Consider the following 21786-nt stretch of genomic DNA (forward strand, 5'->3'; position numbering starts at 1 on the left):
ACATGAAAAACTGTACCTACATGGAAATAGCCAGGCAAATTATCATTCTGATCATGTTCAAATAGGGGAGAAGGAATCTCAGCCAATTGGACTAGAAATGGAAGCTAAGTGGGTATGAAGGAACCCACAACACACTGAACAATAGTTGTCGTATGCTTAACAGACAATGAACCCCCAGTAGCCAAAATAAACACAGGTCCCACATTAAGAACACTGTCACTATCACAGGATGAAACATAGGTTACCATCACTTGAAAACTGATGTGGGTAAGCAAGGAAATTCTTTTTTCTCTGTATAGGGAAAATGAAAAAAATAGGTTAAACTCCAATAAAATGTAGTTTTGTAAACTATGGCGCATCTCACATAATTCATTAATGAGTGTAAAAACACATTTGTTTCAGACAATGCTGAGGAAAAAAATGAAGTTATTTTGATTGCAAGTACTTGGGAGGAGAGGTTACTATGCAAGAAGTTTGTGTTGCCTTTCTGTGTGGAGGCCTATCATCACATGATTATGTCATCACAGATGATATAGAAGGATCATGCTACTCTGTGTGAAGAAGTGAGGTACCAGCTGAGAATTAATAATGTTTCTGAGCAGTTTGTATCATCTATCCATGATCAATTTCACTGCAAAAAACAAAACAAACCAGTCTTCAATGCTTTATCAATTACATACCTAATGGATGATATCATTTCAATAATAATCAACAATTAATGTTTGCATTTCTAAACAAATACTTTTAACTTTACACAAAAGAAAGTTCTATAGCATTACTCAATTTCGTATCTGATTATTTGCAAAAAAAATTATGGGTTTAACAACAATGAAAACATTGGTTTGGGAAAAACTGGCATTCTGAACAAACTATTCTTTTGATAAGCATTAACATACAACCAGCCTTTGCAACTACAAAATTATTATTTTTTGTATCACCCTTTACCCTAAAATTGCTCGTGAAGTCTGAATTCGCAAGTTTCTAAACAGGATCCCTGATGAATTAAGTTAAAAAAGAAATATAAACAAATATACTATCTACACTGCAATTAATGTAACTAGTTACTGTTGAGGTCAACTCATGTACCTTACAAAAAATGAGTGATTTTGAACTAATTTTTTTGAGGTTAGTTCTTTACATTTAGTGTTGTAACACTAAAAACATAAAACTACTACTTATGATGCAACACATAGACACAGTCAGGAATGTAAAATATAAAAACAAGTTGGTTTGGGAGTTAATACAGTTAGGCCCTGGAACAGATTTTAATCCAGAAAGTTTTCTACATAGAGGTAGAATCAATTTCATCTAACTTTTTAGCACATTTTTTTTCATAGTATTTCAAATTGGTTCTATACCTGACAACAGACAAGTCCAGATCCAGAGTTACCAACATCCTCTCTCCTTGTTGTGAGAAGTAAAGACTTGAACCTGTGATAAGGACACCACATCCAGAAGACACTTCTGCACCACTCCATCTTTCCCATAGTTTTGGATCAACTGAATCACCTGTAGAAATTAAACATACAATCTAACAATATTATAATCAAAGATACAGCATAGCATCCATAAACATTTCTAAGCATAAGTATTTTTGCCAAAATAAAAACTGGTTTTTCTTCCTCAGTCATAAAATATTCCTGTCTACAAATGCAAAAATAACTTATAAGTAACTTTACTAAATAAAATAATCAAAATATTGTTATTCAAGTATAAATGTCAAGTTTTTGATCCTTTAGTTCACCTGTTAGAATACAATTACAAATCTGAATAAATATTAATTACACAGAGTTACTGAAGCAGGCATTTGATTTGCATTAATCAATATTCAAAGTTTGGAATTAACTAAATCAACTGTAATTAATTAAATTTTAACAAATGAAACGTAAAAATATACAGTGTTTGAATGAAATCCAACAAATAGACAGTTTCATTAAAAAAACCTTAATAGTTTTAAAAACCAACATGCTGCATTACATTCAAATGAATGAGAATCAGCACTGTAACCCTGAACATTTTGTAAAAAGCAGCAATCAAATGGATCCACACCTAACAAACAGTGGGCTGACAGGACCAGATTTACCTGTGATGCAGCCCTGGGGCACTTAACTTGTAGGAAATTCATTATTACAGTGAGTTTAATTTTTTTTTTAATGTCTGTATCTAGGTTGATTTTTTTTAGAATTACTACAAAATTCTGTTAAGATAACTATATTAGAAACTGTTAATTAAGGTACCAATAAACTTCAGTAACAGAACTTCTATATTTTGAAACTGAGAACATTATATCCTTGCAGATTAAACCAAGAAATTAATAACTCTTCTGTCATGAAATTGAGTAATAGTTACTGTGTCATTAAGTTTTCTATATATATACCTTTTTTCATAAAACAAACTAAAATAGATTGATGTTTTAGAATTTTGCAGTAATTTAGCTATTTTAGTGTTAATGAATATAAACTATATTTTTAAAAGATTTATCAGCTTAAACTTCCTAAAATAAGAGTATTAATTAATATAATTAAAGTTTGGTTTTCCAAATAATCATGCAAAACATTTACTCATAGACATTATAAAATAGATTAAAAGTTAATGATTCATGAAAGACTGAAAAAGAAAAACTGCAAATAGACTTCATATTTAATAATTAATTTTAAACAAAGTATTCAATGACTTGTAGGTTTCTAAAATTATTCATCAATCCATAAGAAATATATTTCCTTGTAAAAACTTAAAGCCTTCCATTAGTCACAAACACATTGGTCCATTATTATAAGTTTTTAACTAATTTAAATGTAGATGAAGTTAATAATTTATCTTGTATGTGTGAAAATAGTTTATTTATTGATACTTTTCAAAAACATATTATTGGTAACTTGGAAATTATAAAAGATAAATTATTGTGTGAATTACTTAAAAACAATCTAAACTTGCCAAAAAATTTAAAAAAAGCATTGTAAAATCTATTGAAAACAGTATTGATGAATACATTTTGAAACTTTATTATATCTTATTCAACTAAGTGGTTTTCAGAATGGAAAATTTATGTACTTAGAAAAATAAGATTTAAATTATCCAGCATAAAAATTAAAGAATTAACGTACAGATTTATCATTTCATCAGCTGAAAAATAAGATTCAAGAATTACGAGAAAAATATTGTATAGTTCCCAATGATAAATCTAGTTCTAATTTTGGATTCATTTGTAAAAGGTTTTAATAATTATGATAAACAAAATCAATAGCACACAAAATTTAAACTTATTAAACAAAGATACAATAATTAATAATTTTATTGAAGCTTATAAATACACTTTATTATAAACCCAATTCTTCTGTAGATTTATCTTTTCTATATGCTATTTCTAAAATCCATAAATCTGCAATTAAATTTGATAAAATTAGAAATGTAGATATTAAGTAAGAAGTTTTGGAAAATAAAAAATAATCAACCTATTTTGTTTTATAAATTTCTTAATATGAGACTATCAAATGGAGATTAAGACAAATAGATAATGTATCCCCACTGTAATATGGGTCCTATTTCCACAGACACCCTCAAAAAATTTCTTAATATGAGACTATCAAATGGAGATTAAGACAAATAGATAATGTATCACCACTGTAATATGGGTCCTACTTCCACAGACACCCTTAAAACTCAGGGCACAACCTATAGACTGTGTCCTGGGATCCTTTTAATTTATGGAGTATTTTTAATTTAATTTTTGTTTGGGCTTAATGCATGTATATATATATGAGCACCCATATCTCACTCTCCTAATTTATATTTTTTTTCCTTTTCTTATTTCATTTTATTTCATTGTTCAATTATTTTTTATATGATATTCGTGAATGGAGGTTAAATATGATAAATGACGTATCCCCACCATAACATGGGTCCTGCTTCCACAGTCACCTCTAAAACCAAGGGTACATTTTATATCCCACATTATAGTCTGTACCATAGGAATCTTTTCTATTGATGGAGCATTTTTTATTTGTGTTTCAGCTTGTTTTGTTTATAGCAATCTTCTTCTTCTTCTTTACTTTGCAGAGTAGTCACCTTCCCACAACTGTCTGCAGGCAGTAAAGAGTGATATAGTTATGGGACAATGTGGGCTTGAGCACTTCACTCTCCTAACTTCTATTTCTATTCTTTTGCTCATTTTATTTTAATTCATCATTTAATTATTCTTTATAAGAAACTGTTTAATTATTCTTTATAAGAAACTGGTGAACAGAGATTAAGATTAATAGATGGTATATCCCCACTGAAATATGTGTCCTACTTCTGCAATCATCTCTAAAACCTAGGGTACATTTTATATTCCACATTATAGCTTATACCCTGTGGGTATTTTCATTTTTGTTTCAGTTTATTTTTGTTTATAACACAGTTCTTCCTTTTAACTTTGTTTTATTTTACTTAACTTTTCAATATTAATATTATCTATCTATGTATATAATAAGGAAGCCTGTCTTGATGGCTTCTAAAAGGTAGATCTGTGTGTGTTAGTCGACCAACTGACCATTTATAAAATGATGCATGCACACGTTTAAAGAATGAAGATGATGAGAAGAAGCTTGTGCCATTCTGTAGAAGACAAATACTAAGCCAAAAGGCAGAGCCCTGAAGTGTAGAACCTGACCTTTGTACACAAAATGCAGAAATAAGTGGGATAACTCCACTATGAGAATGTAGAGATATGCATCAGTAACAATGAACTTGATCATCCATGGACCTTGTGAAAAATGCCATCATAGGCTAAGAAAGGACTCCATAATAAACCAACAAGGAACTAAGAACTGGTTAAGGCAAGTAAGACTGATGATTAGACACTAATCTTCTGTCTTCTTGGGTCCAACAAATAAATGGGAATATTATCTCAAAAGAAGGGGGTGAACTCCCTCTACTGCCCCCTTGGCTAACAATTCCCTCCTAGCCTGGGAACAAAGATCCATTCTCTGTGTACCTCTGTGTGCCATACATGGCTCAGGTTTTGAAGAATAATGAAGGTAGAGATGTAAACTGAATGGCCAAACCTGACACCAGAACCTAGAGATGTCATGAAACTGTGGTGAAGGAAGTTTAGAAAATAATGTAATTGTGCTCTTACATTTCCCACCAGCACAGTAGAGATGTAAACTGAATGGCCAAACCTGACACCAGAACCTAGAGATGTCATGAAACTGTGGTGAAGGAAGTTTAGAAAATAATGTAATTGTGCTCTTACATTTCCCACCATCACAGTACAGTCACTAGTGGCATTGGTGCCAGTCTACCTGAACAGAAGAGCCTCAAGAATAAGTAGAGAATCTATTGTGAAAACCAACAGATCAGAGAATTGAAGTCAATAGTTAGCTCAACCCTAACTAACATATTATATAAGCAATGAAAGACTAATGGGTAATGCTGAGAACTAATTCTATGCTATAAAATATAAAGTATATAAATATTTATGTTAAAAGTAAAGTTAAATTTCACAAATGCTTCCTAATTCATACCAAGTTTATAAAAAACATAACTAATGTATAATTTAGATTTACAAGCATATCATTTGCTACTTATAAGAAAAAAAGATTTATTTATCAAAATAAATATCAATACCTGCAAATACTTCCTTCAGAAAGCTGGGGTTTGGTTTGGAAGCATGACAGAAATCTCCATCATAGTTGTCATCGCAGATACACATAATGCCATTAAGACAGGAGCCATGGCCAAGGCAATGTAGGGGACAGGCTGGTCCAATGTAAACATTATCTACAGACCAATATGGAGGTGCTTCTCTAAGAGAGTAATATCCTTGATACCAGCGGAAACGTACTATGCTAAAAAAGTGGGACATATTTATCATTTTAGGCATTAAATTTAACTGCAACAAGACAATCACCTTGAACTTGATGTTTCATCAATATTCTTATCTGGTTAATATCATTATCCTACATGATAAAGTGACAGCATGAACACAGCATACCCTTAAATTCCCATCTTTTGTCATGAACTTAACCTCCACCATAACAACCCACTGTAAATCTTTCATCTTGTCCCACTAGTGAGCTTTCTTCTTTCAACAATTTAGATCCTTGAAATCATATATTATATCATTGATATATGTTAATTCTCATACTGATACTAATTTCTACAAGTGTTAAAGGTGAAAGTGGAATTTCAAGTCTTTTTCTCACCTATAGGATAAAAGTGAATAATCTTGCTAGATTACCACCAACCCAAAACATGCAGTTTCCTCTGTCATCTGAGAAGTAACAATACTACTGTCCTACTGGTTGTGAATGATTTTGGTTAGATCTCTACTTACCTTTCTATATGTCATGAAGAATTAAGAAATTAATCAAAAATTACAACTTACTGAATCATAAAGACATAAAATATTCTTCATAAGGTTCATCAGTATTATAAAGAAAAAATAATTAAACTATAATTACAGTAATACTAAATGAACAAATTTAGTTGTCAAATAGCTGTATATGCAAAATTATTTCTTTTCACATAGAATAGAATCTATTGTAAGGATTATAACCTATCTCAAATGATCACAGTTATAATAAATTAGCAGTTAATTTTTAGACAATCTGGAAACTATGTTTACATGCAGAGTCTTCAAGAGCATTATAGTACACTGAATAATCATTAAATTATGCCTGATGAAAATTATTTTTAAAAAATTATTAGTCATTTATTATTTTTCACTCACAAGTTTGACCATTTATCTTTATTTTTTTAATTTTTATAATGCTATAACTATGTTTACTTTTTATGCTTTATCCATAAACAACATTTTCTATCCTTCAGGAAGATATTAACCCAGTTCCAATCACCATACATACATGTTCAAAAAATAGACGATAGTCATGAAAAATGCAACTTATGCCAGCACTGTACTTACCCACATATCTGTAAACCTTTCAGGGGGATAATGACTCGTTGCCAACCAGGATGAGGGTTACTATAATATATAGTTGGAGTCTCTACTTGGTGAAGACAGTCAGAACTGTAACTGTAAGGAACACAAGGGCTTTTTACAAGTTCCCAAGTCCGGCCACGAGTCACAGAATATTCAAGTTGAACAGGATAATCTGCTAATGAAATGGTGCCGCAACCAACTTTTATCTATACAATTAAAGAGAGTAATTTGAATTTATTTTAAGTATTAACATATATAATTTGTGAACATTCATTTTTTAAGATATTTAACAAGCTATAATGCAAAAAATAATAATTAATGAAAATAAAATTTGGTTCAAAATGAGATATTTGCATCTAGTCAACCACTACATCATCACAGAACATAATTAGACACCCATAGAAACCTGTGTGAAAGGACATTACTTTAGTATCTATTAAAATTTGTTGAATCTAATAATGACAATATATGATGCACAAAATCATGCTCTACATTTTTTTAAGGAAAACTAATAAAAATAAGCATATGACAAGTTGTGCACAAGTTTCTAAATAGTTTCTCCCTGATGAATGTTAAAATGACTAAAATATGACAAAAAGTTATACAGCAAATAAATACATGTATCTAACAAACTTTATAATACACTTACCCCATGAAACAGTAGACAATGACCATGTTTAGTAACACCTAAGACTAAATTTGGGCCTGGCATGGCCAAGTGCGTAAGGCATGTGACTCATAATCCAAGGGTCATGGGTTCATGCCCGCGTCGCGCCAAACATGCTCACCTCCCAGCTGTGGGAGCGTTATAATGTGACGGTCAATCCCACTATTCGTTGGAAAAAAGTAGCCCAAGAGCTGGCGGTGGGTGGTGATGACTAGCTGCCTTCCCTCTAGTCTTACACTGCTAAATTAGGGACGGCTCGGTGCAGTGGGCTAACAACCTACTCACTTAAATACTTGTTGAAGAATCCGCAAGTGATTGCGGCTCTATGTTCCTAAATGGAATCTAATGGTGATAACTAACTAATTAACTGAGACTAAATTTAGCACCATACTTATTCCAGATTTTGTGTATTCAAATTAAAACTTTAGAAAAATTAAAATAAATTGTGTATGTGAAATATATACTATAGAAGACTGAGATACATATAGTATTAATATACCACATACCTGCAGTTTGGCTTTAATACAAAACTTAAAAGTGCAATGCTATTTCACGTTCATAAGTGCATAAATTAGTAATTAAGAAATAAGAAAAAAAAGTAGTTTTATACATTTAAATACATTTAGTTCATTGTGATTTGACGTATTTTTGCAACAATAACATCATACTGTAAGAAATATCAATCTTTCTTAGACCATCACATTACCAAATAGTTATTATGTAACACAATACTTAAATTTCGTATTCTATAACTGTCAACATTTGTTCCTTAATTTCTATTATAACAAAATAATTAAAAATTGTAAACTTCAAAAGGGGAATAGGAACATTAAAAAATATATAGAAACAAGTTCAATCAAAATGCAAAGATTATATTTTCAAGCCTACAGCTAGGGACTAAAAAAAGTAAGCAAACTACACTATAAATAGTGTCAACACTATATTTTCAAGTTACACTTATCAATTTTAGCCAAAACAGAGATTTATAACTTAAGAAAATAATGTAGATACTACTGCCACCCGAGTTTGTTTACTTCTTTTAGTTCGTTTGTGCATTCCTTCTTTGTTTAATCTCTTTACCTGCTTTCTAATAAACAAAGAGAAAAAAAATTATTCATATCATGATGCTTCATTATCTAGCTATCTAAACACTCATCACTTTCAACACATTTCTTCCTAAAGATTTATAATCTATACATTAATTATTTAACTCACTTACATCAAACTGTATCACTGTGTCTTGTGTGACTTCCATGTCTCTACTGTACAATGCCTGTTCTCCTTCATTTGATCCAAACACCAGAGATTTTCGTTGTTCTTTCCTGAGGAAATAGAATTTGGAATTAATTAAAGCAAAACTTATTGAAATGTTAGAGGTCTGACTAAAATATGACAAAAATAAGAAACCCTATGGTCTAAATGTTTTCAGAAGATAGACCGTTCTTCATCAAAACAAACTGGAAATACGTAAATTAAGTATAGTCTGAGAACAGGTGCAGCGACGTCATGGTTACACAAAGTAGCCATTAAAAAAAACCTACAACTGTTCTGATTAGCTTTCAAAAACGTTGTAACAGGTATGACTAATTTCTGTTGTACATTAGAGGAATAAATTGGAATATGAAAATATTAGAGAGAAGTTTCCTTAAAAACTGAGCTTAAAAAGAAAATTATAATGGATATTGGTAAAGTAAATAAAGATATGTAAATTAATTTTCAAGTCATTTGGGTCAGTATTACATACCTGTGATTGTAATTTTTACACTATACAAAGTAAGTGGCATTGTGTGTTGTGAAAATAATTTCTTTAGTAATTCCAAAATATTTTTAGTCATATTGTTCATGTAATAGTGAATTAAAAACCATCAAAGAATGGGTGTCACCCATATATTAAAACCTGTGAATCTAGGGAAATTACCAAACAATTTTCTTATTTCTATGGATTCACAGGTTTCAATATATGAGTGACACATTCTGTGATGGGTTTTAATTCACTTTTACATGAATAAAGATAAGTTTAAGATTTCTGCTCTTTCAGAAAGAGAGAACAAAAATGTAAGGGAATGTCTGTCTCAGGAAATCATTCAGGTTCAATAGCTGGAAATGTTTTTCAGAATAGGTGAAACATTTCTGAGTTTAAAGTGAATAGGCAATAACAACAAAAATTCGGTTTCCTTTTTTAATATTACACTATTTAAGGTTTGTTTTTCAATAAGTGCTGTTAGCTTTTTCAATCTGTGTGTTAATTTTGTTATCCTTATAAACTCTTTTAATATGATTTGCCTCAGATTCTTAGTGTTTCTTCTATACCAGGTTTCAAAACTAAAACTGAAAGAGGAATGAGAGAAGTTTTTTGGATTACTGTTTTTAATACCATTCATCCTTGTGGAATAAACCAAAGCCCTTCAATCAATGATCTTTGCTCTTAATCAGTTCTTTGTTTGATTGGACAGATACACTTTATAAACATATTTTTATAGCATATTTTTATTTTATCTATAACCATTATAGTTTCTCTTTTAACTTGACTTTTTTGTAAACAAAAGCTAACCTCTTTATATCAAACATCCTCATTTCTTTATTTGTTCTTGTTGTATTATGAAAACAGAAATTACACCTACAATAATCCTTTAGAAGCTAATTAAAACAAGACAAAATTGGGCTGTCATGGTTAGCTACTTTGCATAATTATGATTTCATTCCACCTTTTACTTAAGTTAGTCCTTTCCAGTTTGCTCATAAAGAAAAATATTGATTTCAAATTTTTTCAAATTCTTCCAATTTTGAATAAAGTTAATGAAATAATTACATTTGTACTGCTATGATAAAACCTCAAGACACTCAGTTTCTAATTTAAACTATCTTTCCCTGTGTCCTATAATGTTTATTCTATCATTATCTTAAATTCAAATATTAAGAAACTGATCCCATAATTTTGAAATAAGTACATTATTGGGATCTGAAATATTGACTACAACAGAGACACAATACTTAATAAATTAAAACAAAATTATATATGTATAAAATAATTTAAAACTATTAAACAGATACAGGAATATTTTGCAACTTGACTAAAGATGTATGTTTTTCATTAAAGTACAAGATATAAATCTGTGCAATTGTTAGGAATCTGTAGAATACCTATTATGATGTAGTTTATCATTATCCATATACTCCCATATCTGGAGTGACTTTTAAATAATCCTTTATTTTAAATGCATAGTGTTTTTAATGGACTTTTATTCACAAATGTGAATTTAAATGTATATAGGATTTGAATAATAAGTATCATTAATACCAATAATTTATTATTTTAAATTATTAAAATAATCTGTTTAAAATACTAAAAATATATATGAAGCCTAATCTATCATGTGATTCACCATTTGTCATTGAGTTATACTGAGTTTAGAGAACTTGAAATAAAATTCTTCAAAATCTTTGTTTTTCTTTTAAGAATTCTAAGCTGTTCCAGTTTAAAGTTTTTAAAGGCACTTAAATCTTGCTTTGTCAGAAACCTACTTTTTTCAAGACAACAAACTGCATAAACTGTGTACATACAGGCACCTGTAAATGTGCAACAATTTATGGGCTACCTTAATACTTTTATTTACATGTGCAATGAAGTGTATTAAGGAGATATTATTACATTGTTCACTTCTAAAACATTAATGCATGCCCACAGATATCAGGAGACTTGTGTTTGTCATCATTCTTTATAAATTCTTGATGATGAGAAACCCACTTGAAGTAAAAATGAATCTCAGAATGGCTGGTATGGTTATTAACACTTTTATTGATAAGGAGAGAACAATGTTTTGATCTTCCTAGGTCATCTTCAGGTAAAGAAAGAGAGAGTTTGCAAGTGACTGTAGCCAGGCACATGTCTTAGGGACAAGAACATAAATGGGTATGGGATTATAGAATGTGTTGCAGTTGGATGTTACATTATTAATTAGTATAGGTATAAAGGTATTCCTTTATATTGGTTTAATTTGGTTTTAGTTGCTGTGTATGTAGGGCTTCTTTAACTTTGTGTTTGTATATATTTGTTTCCCTACTCAGTATCTGGGTGTTTTCTATGGTTATTTTGTGTTTATTTGATTTGCAGCGTTCAAAAACATGTGGTGTTTTTTTTGCATTCTTTGAATCTATTTTCCATTTTTCTGCTTGTTTTTCCAAAATAGAAGTCATGGCAGTTGTTGCATTGTATATTTTATAAATCATGTTGGTGTTGTGTTTGTCAGTGTAGTTTTTACATAATATGGACTTTAGTTTTGTACCTGGTTTTTGAATAAAATTTAGTGTCTACTGGAATGTTGTGTTTTGTTACAAGTTTTTTCCAAATGTTGGTTATTTTTTTGCTGATTTCGGGAACATATGGTATGCAGCAGTATAAAATTTTGTAGTTTGTTGTATCTTGGAATTTACTGTAGTTTTTTTTGTTGGTCTAGGTTTGTGTGTATAATTTTTTCCACAGTTTGTTGAGGAAATTTGTTGATGTTGATGAAGTGTTGTTTTATTTTGTTGATTTCACTGTTAATTTTATCGGGTGAGCATAGTTTTGTGGCTGTGTTTATTTAGTTTCTCAATATATTGAGTTTTTTGTTGTTTTTTTTCATGTGCTGGGGAATGTGTAATCCAATGTGGATGATTTTTCTGTAGATTTCTGTTTTGAATTGTGTATCAGTCCTAGTGATCTTGAGGTTGAGAAATGCTATTTGGTTAGTTTTTCCCTGTTCACAAGTGAACTTAATGTTGGGGTGTACCAAGTTCACGTGATTGAAAAAAACTAAGTGTGTGTTCTGTAGATGTGAATCCTGCAATTGTATCATCAACATACCTGTACCAGTATAGTAGTGGGTGTAAGGCTGAATTGATCACTTAAGATTCAATCTGTGTCATAAAAATGTTGGCTAAAATTAGTGACATGGGATTCCCCATTTATTTGAAGGTAGTTTTGGTTACTGAACATAAAGTTAGTTTTGGTGGTAGTGAATTTTATAAGGATTGATAATTGGTTACTGGGGATGTGTATCAATAAGTTGGGGTCTTGGATATAAAGTTCTAAGGCAATCTTGTAGGCTTCAGTTGTGAGGACTTCTGTGAATAGGAAGATTACATCAAACCTGGCCATTAAGGCTTTATGGTTTAGTTGATTAAGAATATATTTAAAGTTAAAAGAGTCTTTGAAAAAGCAGCCAGCTAATGATGTCACATATTTAGAAAATGCCATAACTATATATTTACCGAGGTTGTATTTAAACATTTATACTCTCATCCTTAAGACATGTCCGGCAATGGACAGTTGCAAACTCGCTCTTTCTTAACCTGAAGATGACCTCGGAAAGTCGAAATGTTGTTCTCTCCTTATCAATAAAAGTGTTAATACCCATACCAGCTGTTCTGAGATAAATTCTTCATAAATGTTGTTCTAACACAATACTATATATTAATTTTTAGTTACAAATATTTATACAATGATAAATTTGTCCTTTGGATTTAAGTTTTTTGTTCATTACTTCTTTGGTTTATTTGCACAAATGTAGTACAATTATTTACACAACAATAAATTTAGAAATATATTTACATGTATGTGTATGTAAAAGCTTTAGTTCTGGTAAAGCAAAAGTAATAAATAAAGACAATTGAATTTTAAATTTTGACTTCAAATGGGTTTTAAATAGTTATTCCTCCTTTTGGTTTTTTCAAATTTTTTTCATGCATTCATTAAACTGTATTAAAATGTAGTTTTACCTTTGGTTTTTTTCTTACTCTTTAAAGTGAACACAATTTTTTACGTAAATTTATATGTAGATATTTATTCTCAGACTTATATCTTATGTTGTCTAACAAAACTTGAAAAGTATATGTTTAATTACACACTAAAAGTAAGCAATAAAGTTTACCTAGTTTGCAATTTAATGGTACTTTTTTAAACAAAGAATGAAGTTGAGCTATAATTTTTGTCTAATTTTGTTTGTGTTTTTCAACACTTTTCAAACGTTTATGCAAAATATGGATTACTCTGAACAGAAAGAGTCTATTCTGCCTCCAGGCCATGTTAACCAGGCATCATGCTGTGGCTCGATATCAAGAGGGTCATACAAAATGTTTGGATTGATAGTCATGCCTCCAATAATGAAATCATCAATAACCCATTCTGACTTTCCAAAACCTGATAAAAAAAACAAATATTCATTGATAATGCTATAAAATTTAATATTCTACATAAAAACAGTATACTTTAAATTATTTAATCTAAATTTTTATCCCAGATTACAAGAGGAATGCAAACAGTATTTTTAACCTAAAATTACTTATGGACATCACCTGTTCTACAACTACCTTTTTCCTGAACCTTTTTATGCACCAAATTATTTGTGGGCCCATCAATTCATCGGTTACAAGGTCCATAAAAACATAAATCAAACAAACAAAAAATATCATCATTATCAAAATCAATTACACTAAGATATCTGGTGTTTCTTACATACAAAATGGTAGATTTTTACAAAATGTTCTGGTCTGTTCTTTACAGTAAGTATTGTAATAAGCAAAAACATAAATTTACTCAATATATTACAGTAAATGTTTACAAATGGAAACATAATAAAAAAAAAGAAACAGTCTTGAGCTTCTTAGCATGCAACAGCTTCTTAGGGACAAAAATAGAAAAAAAAAGGGGGAGAAACAGAGAATAGTGTACATGTAAATATCACATGGCAAATTAAAGAATGCATGACCCAGATACTGTTGGCTTCCAAAAACTAAATAAAGCATAATTTCTATCTCCTGCAACAAGTGTTTTTCAGATACAATCAAGAGTTTAAATTACATTTTGAACAAAATCACTGACCTTTTTTTATTTTTTAATGTGATATTACAAGAATAAACTGAATCTGAATGGAACCTTATGTATAGTTGGGCTAAGATTCGAGTACAGCTTTTCCCGATTTTGTGCCACTAATCAGAAGGAGAGAAGACAGCAGAAACTGAAATCACAAGGGCCTTGTTAAATCAAATGATGTGACTTTAACTTTTATAATGCACCCACAGATTAAAACATGTCTAGTAACATCACATCTTGAACTTTGGACCTCTTAATCCACAGTAAACACCAGGTCAATCTATGCCCCAACAGTGACAGAACAAGCACACTATTTTCTGATCTTTGCAGCAATGAAAGGTTATGAGCTTAGTTCTTAGAAAGACATTTGTAGTAATTTGTTACAAGTAATTTTGGTTTGGTTTGTTTTGAATTTCGCACAAAGCTACTTGACGGCTATCTGCACTAGCCGTCACTAATTTAGCAGTGTAAGACAAGAGAGAAGGCGGCTAGTCATCACCACCCACTGCCAACTTTTGGGCTACTCTTTTACCAATGAATAGTGGGATTGACTGTCACATTATAATGCACCATGGCTGAAAAGGCGAGCATGTTTGGTGTGATGGGGATTCAAACCCAGACCCTCAGATTATGAGTTGAGTGCCTTAACTACCTGGCCATACATGGCTAATTGCAACTAGAATGAAAAAGAAAGATTGTATGTGAAGACGAAGGAAAAACAAGTTTTATTGGCAACTGAAACAGAGGAATGAGTTATACGATGGTTGACTGTTAAATACCAATACTGCATTATGATGACCTAAAGAAGAATGAGCTACAGGCAAATAAAAGAAACTGTATTTAAACAAAAAATACAAGTAAACTATACTTAAAAGTCAACTAAACAAAAGTTACAATTTTCCTATACTGAAAATATATTTCGAATATGTACTCTATCAATCTGAGAATTGTCATTCTGCACAAAAAAAGATAGAATAAACTCATGTCAGGACTTGTATTGATTGGTTCACTCAATTTCCAAACCTCAAAACTGAGAACCAATGTCCAAGAGAAAGTAACATGAGGGCTCATAATAAAAAGAGTGAAAACTACATGTGTGATGGCTCAATTCCAGTGTGAACTGAATATGAAACAGGAGGCCTCATCACCAAGCAAGGTAATGGATCATCTGTACTATTTGTGTAAAATAATAATAGAAGACCACATTAACCTGTCTAGTAATGAATCAATTCCATTGTGTTGTAAATGGTATAAAGAGGCCATGTCATTGTGGACAGTGATGGATCAACACTAGCAGCTGTAGAAATTATAATAGAAGACCATGCTTTCAAGGAAGGTGAAAGATATACTCCATTAGTTGTGAAAAATAATAGTAGGAGACCATGTAAACCTGTCAGAGAATGGATCAATTCCATGGCAGTATAAATAGTACATGGAGGTTACATCATCTTATAAAATGACAAATAAACTCCAGTGGTTGTGTAAGTAATATTGAAAGGGTAGATCATCCTGTAAAGAGATGGATCAACTTCACGTATTGTGATCAGGAGGTCACGTCCACCAGCAGGGGGATGAATCAACTTCTATGGAGGCCTCATTGCATCTACATTAGTAGAACACCACAATCCTGGTTTCAGCTGAATGATATAGCCAACTTTTTCATGGAACTTATAAGGAGGGTGTTGGAGCAGGCCAAGTGGACCAAAAGGTAGACACAATTCACAATGGTGGAAGGGAAAAGATCACGAATAAGAGAAATTATTGGTCATACTCATGATGGTAGATGTACATACAATATTACAATATAGAGTTCTGGAAAGACAGAAAGGTCTATTGGGGTATGGATGAGGGTAAAGTTGGAGATAAAAGAATTCAAATAGGTGAAAAGGAGGAAAAAAAAACTCTCAAGCCAGCATAGTCTTAAAAAGAAAGGAACAATCATGACAAAAGAGAAAATAAGTAGGGTGATAATGGATACCTGAAATGAAAACAGCAAACATATCAGACTAGCAATATCTGCAGGCCATAAGAAGAATGAAATGGGTTGTAATAGACAGATAAAACAAGGAGCACAAGGAAAGTGATTCAAATGGAGGTAAAGTTAGGTCACGAAGGACCACATCAAGAAGAGCAGGATACCTGGGAATCATCTGAATCTTGTAAAAATGCATGAGCACAGTGAGAAGAGGGAAAGTAAAATCCATACATTATATAGAAAAGTGAAAAATATGGGAAAGGGCCACCTGCTGTCTGAAAATCAATGAGACTAAAGACCCACAATCAAAGAGTTAGATGAGAAATTCTACCACCCGAGCTACTGCTTGCTTGCCAATGGACTAACAGAAGAAGAGTTTTCAGTTAGGCTGGTACACTTCTATGGAAATAGCCAACAAGGAGGCAACTCTGTGTGAAGCTGGATCTTCTCACCAAGGACTGGACAAAAGTCAGACATGAAGTTACAGGATGGGGAGATTCAGATACAGAATGGAGGATCAAAAGTAATGATGAAAGGAGGAAAACAGTGGAAGAGGGGCAGGTGGTGAAAGGAGCTGACACTGTAAATTTGGAAACTAAGGTTGTGCTGACTAACAGGGTGGAATCAGGAGGACTGACAAGGAATAGAATGTAACAGAGCAGTCAGATGGGAAGGTATATAAAAAGGTATTTATGATATCAATCCTGGTTGAAGGTATCAACAACCAGAGCCTGTGACTGCAGTACAGGTGACCAAAAGATGGGCAACTTGGTATTGAAGGCACATGTATCCAATTGAGGAAAATCCCACAGAAGGCAAAGGTCCCTGAAATGAGTGAATCTAATAATGACTCCATGGGATAGATTCAGTGTGAATGTGAAATATGATCCACAATTAGAGTGAAACTACCCACCACAAGACATGCAATAAGATGAATGTAACATACATGGGCACAGTAGAGAAGATCCAATGTTAAAAAAAAAAGAAGATATTTTTGGGCCTAGTTATCCCCCTTGGTGACTGATAAGAGCCACTACCATAGAACTGTATGAATGAACCATGAACAGACAGTAACAAGTGAGAGAAAGGAATGATGTAATGCCTGAAGAACTGCTTGAAGTTTAAGAACACTAATGGTTTTATCTGCAGACCAATGGCCAGAAGTTTTGTGCTGATTAATACAAGTGCCAAATCATTGAAAAGAAGCATACCCAGACATAGGGAAATAAGTGGCATGTCCACTGACATATAGGCTTTGTCTAGACACTACTGCAAATCATCTCTCAGGAAAGGAGAAAGGGAAATGTTGTGGAAAGAGGATTTCATGCAAAGTTCCATCATCCATGAAATGTTCACTGCAGGAATCTCACATGGGCACAACCAAGAGGGACAAATGCAGTCATGAAGGATCACATTCCCAAAAGCAACAGAAATTTATGAGAACCAAATGACTAAGTTGAGGGAGAACAGTGAACTAAAATTAAATGGAATGTAGACATAAAGGAGAAGGTATAGCACAACTGATGCTGGTGTCAAAAATACTTGCCCAAATGCACTAGATATTGGATGGGTTGAAGGGTTGTCTTCTCCACTATGATCAACTAGCCCACTTAAGCTGCCACACAGAAAAGATAATGAGTGTGAGGGGTTGACTCCAGCTTAAAGTGAACAAGAAAGAGCCAGTTATCTAATTAATGATGAAATTACATTTCCAGAGTATTAAAATGATGTGTAAAAGCCTGAACAATGCAACAAAACATGTATGGAACTGAGGAAAGTCTGGAGGGGAGTGTCCAAAATTGGTAAACTACCCAAAGATGAATGAACTGAAATAAAGTCAAGGTTAAAGTGCAATCAGGATGTGGAGATAGGCCATGGAAATATCCATTTTTGTCCACAGTCCTGGGAAAAACAGCCATTTCAGGATGAGATAGGGCTCCATTGTGAACTTGGAGAGTGCAACGAAAAAGTTAAGATGTGATAAATAAATTACTAACCTCCAATCCCTGGTTTTATTGGGAATCATACAAAATGTGAATAAAAAACCTAGTAGAATTGCAAACAAGTTCGATATCCCATTACAAAGATAAATCTTGAACAGATGCTTGTATGTCAATGGATCTTGAGAAGGAGAAAAGGGAACAGGGTGAGAAGAAAGGGAGGTTTGGAAAAAAAACTTGATAGCAAAACTCTCTGAAAGAACCTGTGTCACCCATTGATTTTTGACAAAAAGAAGCTAGCTAGGAAGAAAATACAACAGTTGAGTTCATACTGGACCTGAACCAACCAGGTTGTCACATGTACTGTTGGCAATGGGTGGTACATTATCACTGACCTCTATGAGAAGAAGTACCTGGATTTGAAGTAAAAAAAGTAATGGGTGTGAGAATGAAGGACAGGATACAGGAAAAGGTAATGTGGAAAGCTCTGATAAAGACAAATGAGCCACTAAATTTGTGAAGGTGGACTGCTGGCAGGCTGAGGTTACCTGTAGCTTGATATTGTCAGGGACAGTAATAAAGGCATAATGATTAGAAAAAAGAAGCAAGATGTAAGATCCTGAGATAAGTGGAGGGTAAATTGACACAAAACAAAAATGAATCCCTACCTATAAGGCCCTAACAATAAAGAAACCACAAAAGTAATGCTACAGTTGAGGATGATATATGAACTAATGTGCAGGAGAGAAGGTGAAGGATATCAGTAGAAAATCCCTCAAGGATTTTGTAGAGAGCCTCTGAGAACAGATGTATGAAAGAAAGACATCTGAGAAGGGTGGTAAGGGTCAGACAAAAGGGAAAATATCTTGCAGTGTTAGATTAACAACAGATTAAAGAGCCACCCCTCAAAGAAGTAATAAGGAACCCAACAATTGTTGATCCAAAAATGGATAGTCCACCCAAGTTAAAAAATGGGGCATTGAATAAAGGCTCCTATGGAGCACAGCATGCTGATTTATTTGTTTAATGAGGAAAAAAAGTGGTCTACGTGTTCTCAAATATCAGAAGAGGGAAAAATTCCAGAAATGGTTAAGAATAAGATCATATAGAAGGAAGAACAAGGGGAGTAAGAAACAGGAAAAAAGAGACAAAACACCCCAAACCTGAAATACAAAACCCATGAAGGCTGAAATGAATCTTCGGGCTGGAATTGGGAAGGAATAGCAAACTCAGGAGAAGGAAAAAGATTTCAAAATCCTTGTCAGTCTGAATAATGTCAGCAAAAATTAAATTATGCATTATGTGAGAAAAACTAAGCAGAAAATCAAACATCTGTACTCACAAACTGCTAAGTTGCCAAGCTGGTAGAGAAGTGTAGAGGGAATAAAATATGTCACATAAGCATGCTATGCTATTACTGGTTAAATAGATGCATGATAATTTGCATGAGACATATGTTGGAATATACTAATTCAAACAAGGGGGAGGTGCAAGCATAAATAAAATGTTTACATATAAAAGGTAGCATTAAACAAGAATAGTTAACCTTTTGAGAAGAGGTAAGTACCATATCAGAAATGGTTCAGCTGTTTAACTAAAGGATGAACATTATTACAAGAGTAATCTAAAAATACTACAGGCAAGACTTCACTGTAATTTGGATCACAAGCATCTGGAGCTATCTCTGATCCATATGAAAATCATAAAATCATACCATATACAAAAGATAAAGGAGTATATGATACAACTAATTAATGAAAGAATACACACATTCTTGGACCAAATCCAGCTACAGAAACAGCTGCATTAGGAAGAAAATGACATTCCAAGTTACAACTCTGTACTTGCAATAGGAAGGTGAAATATATGGTATTACGTGAATAAAACAAAAATATGAAACAGTGAAAACTTTAGTTTCAATGAAAGAACACAAAAAGTCTGTACTATAACCTGTAACAATTATTTCAGAAGTTCAACAAATCTGGCCAATAACATAAGCTAAATGTTATGCATGATAAACTGAAAACTTTACATTTTCTATATCTCTGCTTTAGATTCGTCGGATGTGAATTCCAGTTTAATTTTAGATAAAAATACCACAGCTATAGAAACAAACATTTCTTCAATCAAACAATTCAAAATTTGTAAATTCCAATATCATAAACTGTATTTATATAAAAGTAAATATTCTTGGTTTCAATAATCTAATTTAGAAATTACTATGGTTAAAAGAAAATTAGTAAATACACAGTTAGTTGCTCAATGACCACTAGGAGATAAGCAGCCAAGACTTTGAAGAATGAGGTTTGTTTAAAAGTGCCAAAACTGCTCTAACAAGACATATTCTTACTACAACTGATCAGTCACAAAAAATGACTTATTAAACTTTTAATTCAAGTGACAGTTATTAATTACAGTGATAACTAGGATTAACACTGGCTTTGAACAACATGCTGTAATAAATTTTTATTTATAAAACAAAAAATGAAATTCACTGTGAAATCTTGCTCCTAGTCTATATAGAAATTATTAGGTCCTATATTGCTCATTGTGTGAAGACAGCAATTAGAAAGTTTAGGTGAATGGTCATTTTAAATGCAACATATAATGTCAAACTAGTATATTATGGCTATTCAGTTCTTGGTCCTCATAAGAACACTTCACTTAAATAAATGATGTTAACATGCATGTTGACTCATAATATTGCACCTGCAATTTAACAAACCAGTACAATAAAGTACACAGAATGATGCTGTAACATCATACTAAATACAAACTATACTGAAATGTGATATCTATTGCCTAAATCCTAAACCATTTATGTACATTTAGGTTGTAATATGATATGGTTTGTAAATAGAATTTAAACTGGCATTTCTTTCCTTATGTAAATAAATTATACATTAACCTTCATGTCGAGGCTGCCACAATCTCAGTCTTGTGGAATTAGTGTGCACACCAGGATCTTCCAGAGGGATAACAAAGAAAGTTGGTCCAGTTTCAGTAATAAAATGAATTTCCTACATGAGAAAAAAAAACCAAAATATTAAAGCATGAAATAACAACATTTTATGCCATTATTTATAAACTAAATCATAATGCATATATTTAGTGATGTACTTGTCAGTTTACAAAAAATAATGTTACAAGTTTATTTCCCTTTACACTAACTGATACACAAACCTGATAAGAACTACAGAGGATTGCACATGTTACATTAAAATGATTTTGAATGTGCAAATTGACAAATCACACAACAGTCAGAGCAAATATAAAATTACAATGGAATGGAATGCATGAAAGTTACATTTTAGTACTTGTTTAGCATTACATAGGCTGTGTGGCACCACCTTAAATTTGATAACTTTTGGGAATGTTATGTAGCAGCTCATTTTTGACATAATGTACTCATACACTCAGATCATAAAG

At 32.0% G+C, this 21786-nt stretch overlaps 1 protein-coding gene across 1 annotated transcript in view; it reads right to left on the bottom strand.

The window, feature by feature from the left end:
- Positions 1-21786, bottom strand: part of LOC143240563 (reelin-like) — a 161122-nt gene that overhangs the window by 53070 nt on the left and 86266 nt on the right. The window contains exons 36-41 of the mRNA XM_076483209.1: positions 21266-21377; positions 13620-13770; positions 8812-8914; positions 6908-7131; positions 5611-5831; positions 1359-1509 (exon numbers count right to left, since the gene is read on the bottom strand). Coding sequence (XP_076339324.1) covers positions 1359-1509; positions 5611-5831; positions 6908-7131; positions 8812-8914; positions 13620-13770; positions 21266-21377 — 962 coding nt within the window. The remainder of the gene's footprint in view (positions 1-1358; positions 1510-5610; positions 5832-6907; positions 7132-8811; positions 8915-13619; positions 13771-21265; positions 21378-21786) is intronic.

Source organism: Tachypleus tridentatus, chromosome 13 (assembly GCF_004210375.1).
Source record: "Tachypleus tridentatus isolate NWPU-2018 chromosome 13, ASM421037v1, whole genome shotgun sequence".
Taxonomy (NCBI): Eukaryota; Metazoa; Arthropoda; class Merostomata; order Xiphosura; family Limulidae; genus Tachypleus; species Tachypleus tridentatus.